General features: G+C 35.9%; 1 protein-coding gene across 1 annotated transcript in view; it reads right to left on the bottom strand.

Moving 5' to 3' along the window:
- Positions 1-3078: 3078 nt before the first annotated feature.
- The window catches only part of LOC122814243 (cytochrome P450 4A10-like), a 338854-nt gene continuing 335905 nt past the window's right edge, over positions 3079-6027 (bottom strand). Inside the window, exon 6 of the mRNA XM_044086842.1 lies at positions 3079-4784. Coding sequence (XP_043942777.1) covers positions 4589-4784 — 196 coding nt within the window. The 3' untranslated portion in view covers positions 3079-4588. The remainder of the gene's footprint in view (positions 4785-6027) is intronic.

The following is a 6027-nucleotide window of genomic DNA, read 5'->3' as shown; positions in this document are numbered from 1 at the left end:
ATGTGAGAATGTTAGAGAGGGTTTACAGGGCCATTCCCCTGAGGATGGGACTTTATTGTCAGAGAATACCATGCAAATACCAGGACAGGTTGCACCAGTGGGAGAAGGGACTTCCCATAGGATGGTTACAACAGTGTCGACGGAGCCAGGAGCGAGACCAAAGACCACACAAGGGCGGCAACATTTTTTCGAAAAACTTCCAGCACCGGTGAAAAAACGAGGGGCATGGAAACGTTCATTAAGCGAGGGGAGAGATCCCAACAAAAAGAGAAGGACTCACGATTGACTTTTATTGATTTTGATGGTATGGTTTTTAATTTATCTTCTCATCAGCTAAGTGAGGATGAGATTAGTGTCTTGAACAAAGGTTTAACCTTTGTTCCAGGAAAAACAAGCGCTTTTAATGAGATTGTTGTAGATATAGCCCTATTTTGTAGGAATTTGGCTCTTAAAAGTGTTTTTAATGATGTTACTGGAAATGTTATAGATGGTGAATGTTTTGTTACTACCTTAAAACAGCCCAGTACGTTTGTACCACCTTTTACACCAGCAATGAATATGTTCTTAAAAAGCTGCGAGAAAGATTTGATACACTATTTTGGTACACAAGAGCAGAACAGATATTATAATCTCACTAAACAACAACAGACAGCTTTAAGGGGTTTATGCAATAACAGAGATATTGTGATTAAAACAGCGGACAAAGGAGGGGCAGTGGTTGTCCTAGATAGCGAATTCTATAATTTTAGGATCAGAGATATGCTATCAGACAGCACCACCTATACACCCATTAATCCCACATTTGTAAAGAGGGTAATAGAAGATGTGCATCTGGCTTTACGGAAATTGCACTTTGACATGTTGATAGATGATGATTTATTAAAATTCTTGCTGATTACTAAACCTAGAACTCCAGAGTTCAAAGCCTTGCCAAAGATACACAAATCTTTGGAGGACCCACCCTTTAGACCAATAGTTTCTGGTAGAGGGTGGGTCACAGAAAACATATCCATATGGTTGGAACACACATTGAGACCATATGTGGACAATATACATAATATTTTGAAGGACACGAAACAATTTTTGGAGATTGTAAGAACATATGAGTTAGAAGGCTTACAAGGGAATACCATTATGGTTACCTTGGATGTACAAAGCCTCTTTACTGTTATAGGCAACAGCTATGGCATACAAGCCATAAAACATGTTTTGTGTAGTATGGGTGTTGATGAGCAAAAGGTCACCTTAATTTGTACATTATTGTCTCTAGTTTTGGAGAACAATATATTTATAGGTGGACAGCAGATCTACAGACAGGCACAGGGGGTTGCTATGGGCACCCCCTGTGCCAATACATACGCTAATCTGGTCCTACATTACTGGGAGGCTGAGACAATTATTAACAATGTTAACTGGAAAAAGTATGTAGGAGCATATGCAAGATTTGTAGATGATGTCTTTTTGTTTTGGAGAGGTGATGAGGATATGCTAAACAGTTTTTTGGAATATCTGCATTCTACAACCTCATTTTTTAGGTTTACTATGACTCATTCTACAGAACAAATAGATTTCTTAGATACTAGGATTACCCATGATATAGGAGGTTATTCTTCCAGCCTGTATAGAAAAGACTGTTGGACCAATCATTTACTATCGTTTGATAGTATACATCCCCGCCACCTTTTTCCAAACATAGTACAAGGACAGTTATGTAGGGCATCCAGACTGTGCTTGGAAGATGACAAATATGAGACAGAAGTAGAAGATTTGAGGACATGTTTCAATAAAAGAGGGTACAATGACAGGTTGATACAGACAAAAATAAACTATAGTAAACAGAGGAGAAACAATGACTACAAACCTTGGTTGAAAAGTAATCAAAATGAATTGCATTCTGAGCCTAAAGTAAGGAAAAATGAAGGGCTTAAGATGTTCTTTACTTACAGTAGCAATATTACTGACATTCAAGCTATTGTTGAGAAGAATTGGAACATATTAAGGACAGAAGATAGGTTATGTGAGATTATAGGCCACATACCTAGGTTTGGGTATAGACGTAATACTAATCTAAAAGACTTGTTATGTAAAGAGAAAGGTTTCTCTGGTAACAAAGCTTGGATGAGTAAAGCAGGAACGCTACCATGTGGCAATTGTAAAGCATGTGCTAGTATTAACAAAGATCCTACTTTTTTGCATCCAGTAGATGGGAGAAGGTTCAACTTTAAGGCTAGAGCAACATGTAGGACAACACATGTTGTTTATATTGCTGAGTGCCAAAAATGTTTGTCATACTATGTGGGGATGACAACAAACATGCTGAAAGTTAGAATATTACAACATCTTTCCTGTATTAGGAATAAGGTAGAACAGAATGTTTTATATAAACATGTGGAGAAGAATCCCACACATACTTTCATGTTTAAAGCCATTGTAAATGTTAGGTTGGGTGTTGGGGGGGGGGGCATTAAATTATATACAGAGTCTTTAGAGTCTAAATGGATCATTACACTTACTTCACATAGACACCCAGGTTTAAATGACAGGATACCTTTAAAACCTGCACTACAGAATAGGCGGGTTAAGTATTAACAGCTGATTGGCTGAAGCTTGTTTTTTTAAATGAGAACCTGTATGTGTTTCATTGTCTGATGAAGGGTTGGTGAACCCGAAAGCGCTTACTGTGTTGGAGTACTTTATTAAACAATTTTTATCCTTACAGCGGTGTCAAGCCAGTCTTTTTCTTGTTTTTTGTGCTATATTGTGGACTGGCAGACTTTGGCTGGAGCACGGAACATTGACTGTTTACTTAACTGTTTCACATTTTAGTCGCCCCAGTTGTGCTCATGTCAAAATACTTCTTTCTGGAATTACATTTATGAAGTTTATATATAAATTTACAAAATATGTTCACCCTTCTTACCATCAGGATCCATATGCTAAACCCACAGTGTATACAGAATCAGTGACAGAAAAACATCTAATAATATTATTGTAAATAAATCTACTACCAAACAGCAAATTATGTGGTAAAATACCATAATGATACTACTTCTAATAAAGACACTGCGGATCAAGAACTGTAAAGAAGAAAACTTATTTTATTAATACATTGTGTTTATTCATTATAAGAAATGACAGTTTGCACACTCTATTATAATTACACACGTTCTTTGAGATACACATAAAATAGTTATATTTCTATACCACAGTATGTAATCTAACTACAGAAATGCCAGAAGAAGGTAACATTCTCACCAGAGATGTTTTGTTAAATCCCATGAAATATTCAGCTGTTGGAGGCAGGGATCAAAAATGTGTTTTTATGATAAAAAGCAAAGTGCAAAGCTAGACCCTTTACTAACACAAAAATGATGAAGCTCACATCCCCTCTAAAGGGCAACAAATTACCTGCCTGTATTGTTTAGCACTTATTTCTATAACATCCCATACAATGTGCCGACACAACATTGCCCCATAACCATTGCTTTTGTAACAACTAGTCTGGCATCTTCTTCTATTGCAGACTACACAGTTCAGACTTTATTAGTTCAATGAAAATTTATTTAGAAAGCAGCATAGTTATCCCCAATGAACTCAATTCTACATGCAAATTCTAACCATTGCATTCAGTGATAGAAATTAAACATAGTTTTGCAAATGTTAACAAATTCAAAGAAAAGAAAAACAAACATATTTAGATTTTTCATCACTGTGTCTGACTATTGAGAAATTAATTTATAAGAAAGAAGATAGTTGCCTACAGCCCACAGTAATACAATGCACAGGGCCTATAATGTAAAAATAGCATAATTCCTTTGTGTGCAGTCACTTGCTTCCACTTGTTTTGCTTTGCCATGTATGTTGTTTATTTTAATTTCAACAAATTATGGAGAAAAAAGAAAAATGCAATGAGATTGTAGACAAAAACATTGCAGCATGAGTGTACAATCAACAGGTCTAAATTTCTGCTGTCACATGATATTGGGGATATGTTAATGTCCAGATACATTCTGATTGTCTCAGAACGTATCATTTAGAACAGAGAAAATGTACTAAAAACTGTGAGATGGTCCATGAGGACAATAACATTTTGTATTTTTTAAATCAAAAAGCCATTAAATGAATCAGCTAAGTAAAATTAGAATTATAAAATACTATAATCACCCACCATCATTTCACTGACATTCCTGACTCAGAAGTTATTAACAGCTGTCCTACAAAAGCTTTTAAGCTGCTCAAATTCCAGAGTCCACAATGACATTCTTTTGAAGAAATACAATATCTGTGGGGGTTAAATTAATAAGTTTTCAATAAATGACAGGGACAGAAAAGCACAATATAGTATTCTTCCTCAGAAGCTGACAGCCTTATAGTATCCTTGTCTCTCTGCTAGGTCATTAATGTAGAGAGAAGATGAATTCAGAGGTGAACTTTAGAAGACAAAGCTACAGAATCTCATTCTAATTGCATGTGGAACTTCTTGTGTTGATACTGAGAGCAAAACCACTGGAATAAAAAGCCTCTTTTATGTAAAGGAAGGAAGTATGTCAAACTATGTGTTTTATGGAAGGAAAATCTGAACAACATATTACTGTCCACTTTGAACATTTTCTGCCCGAAGGACTTTCTTAAGAAACAAGTAGATTCCATTTTTAGATCGGAGAACCAGCTGTGGAATTTTATTAGGACGGTTAGCTGGATCAGGTGTCAATTCAAAACGGGCCAGTATCAGAGCAGTGGCCACTTTCATCTCATTCATAGCAAAGTGCTGTCCTATGCAGTTTCTGAAAAAAAAAAAAAAGAATAAAGAGCAATTAAAGTTCAGTTCAAATGACACACACATCCTCTTTTCCTCACAAAGTTCTACACCTACACATTTTTACACCTGAAAGACCAGAGGGGGAGGAAAGAAGGCAGTACGATATTTTCCTCAGTGTTAGTACAGTAGCACTGTGAGAGTAGTGGAGCTTATAAATACAGTTTATAAATACAGAATCTAGATACAAAGACATGTATTTCGTATTTTAATCCCAACAAACAGAAACATTAGGCATACTGTCAGAGATGGGTAACTCAATGTGTATGTATCTTTAGCAATGTAAGATTAAACAATGTTTGGTTATAAATACATTAGCTTCCTACATATACGTCAGGCTGCAAATGATCTTGCAACTCCATTTTTAAACTTTATATATGATTTGGGATCTTCGTAAGTCAGCTGGCTATATCACAGCAAAGGGTACTAGTAAGGTAGGAGGGATGGGAGGAAGTTACCAAGACAGTGCTAAGGAGAGAAGAGGTAATAAGGTCAGGTATGTATGTATGTAGGTAGGTAGGTAGGTGAGTGGGTATGGATTTGATACAAATTACTGAAATCTCTTTTGCCAAATACCAGTTATCCTAAAGAAAGAGACTCAATTCAACACCTTTGTTTTACTTATTTTTTTATTTATTTTATTGGCATTTGTTTACCGGGATAATCCACTGGACCAGTAAGAGCCCATTTTAAGTGGAGGCCCGGGGAGATAAGCTCCAATAGAATACAAGTAAATAAAACAAAATATGAGCAATTAGTAAAATTATAAACAGTAAGTAAAAATAATATGCAAGTAAACTCCAAGAGAAAATTATACATAGATAAAGATTAATCATTTTGGTGATGTAATGTATCCCCCCAGTCCCTGTACTGATACTGGAGTTGGTACAGTACACTTCCATTAAGAGTATCCAATTCCTTTGGAAAAATATGGAATAGTTTACCATTCCAGCATAGTCCCCACCAGCATATGAGATTTTGATCTCCGTGACCGCAAAGGATATTTTTTTTAAATATCGTATTTGATGTCAGCTCACCGGGACTCAAAGGGGTATGTTTTAACAAATGACAATACTGCCAGATGACAGTTAGGTAGAACCTGACCACTTTAATTTTGGAGCTGCAAAAATAATTAGTTTGTTATGATGGGTACAGCTCAAACCCTCATTTAATTTTGCTATTCCTGAATTTCTAATGCTTAAAACTAGAAT

Source organism: Protopterus annectens, chromosome 10.part0 (assembly GCF_019279795.1).
Source record: "Protopterus annectens isolate FY-2018-M chromosome 10.part0, PAN1.0, whole genome shotgun sequence".
Taxonomy (NCBI): Eukaryota; Metazoa; Chordata; order Ceratodontiformes; family Protopteridae; genus Protopterus; species Protopterus annectens.
The sequence above is the reverse complement of the archived record's forward strand: the minus strand, read 5'-3'. Positions and strand labels throughout refer to the sequence as shown.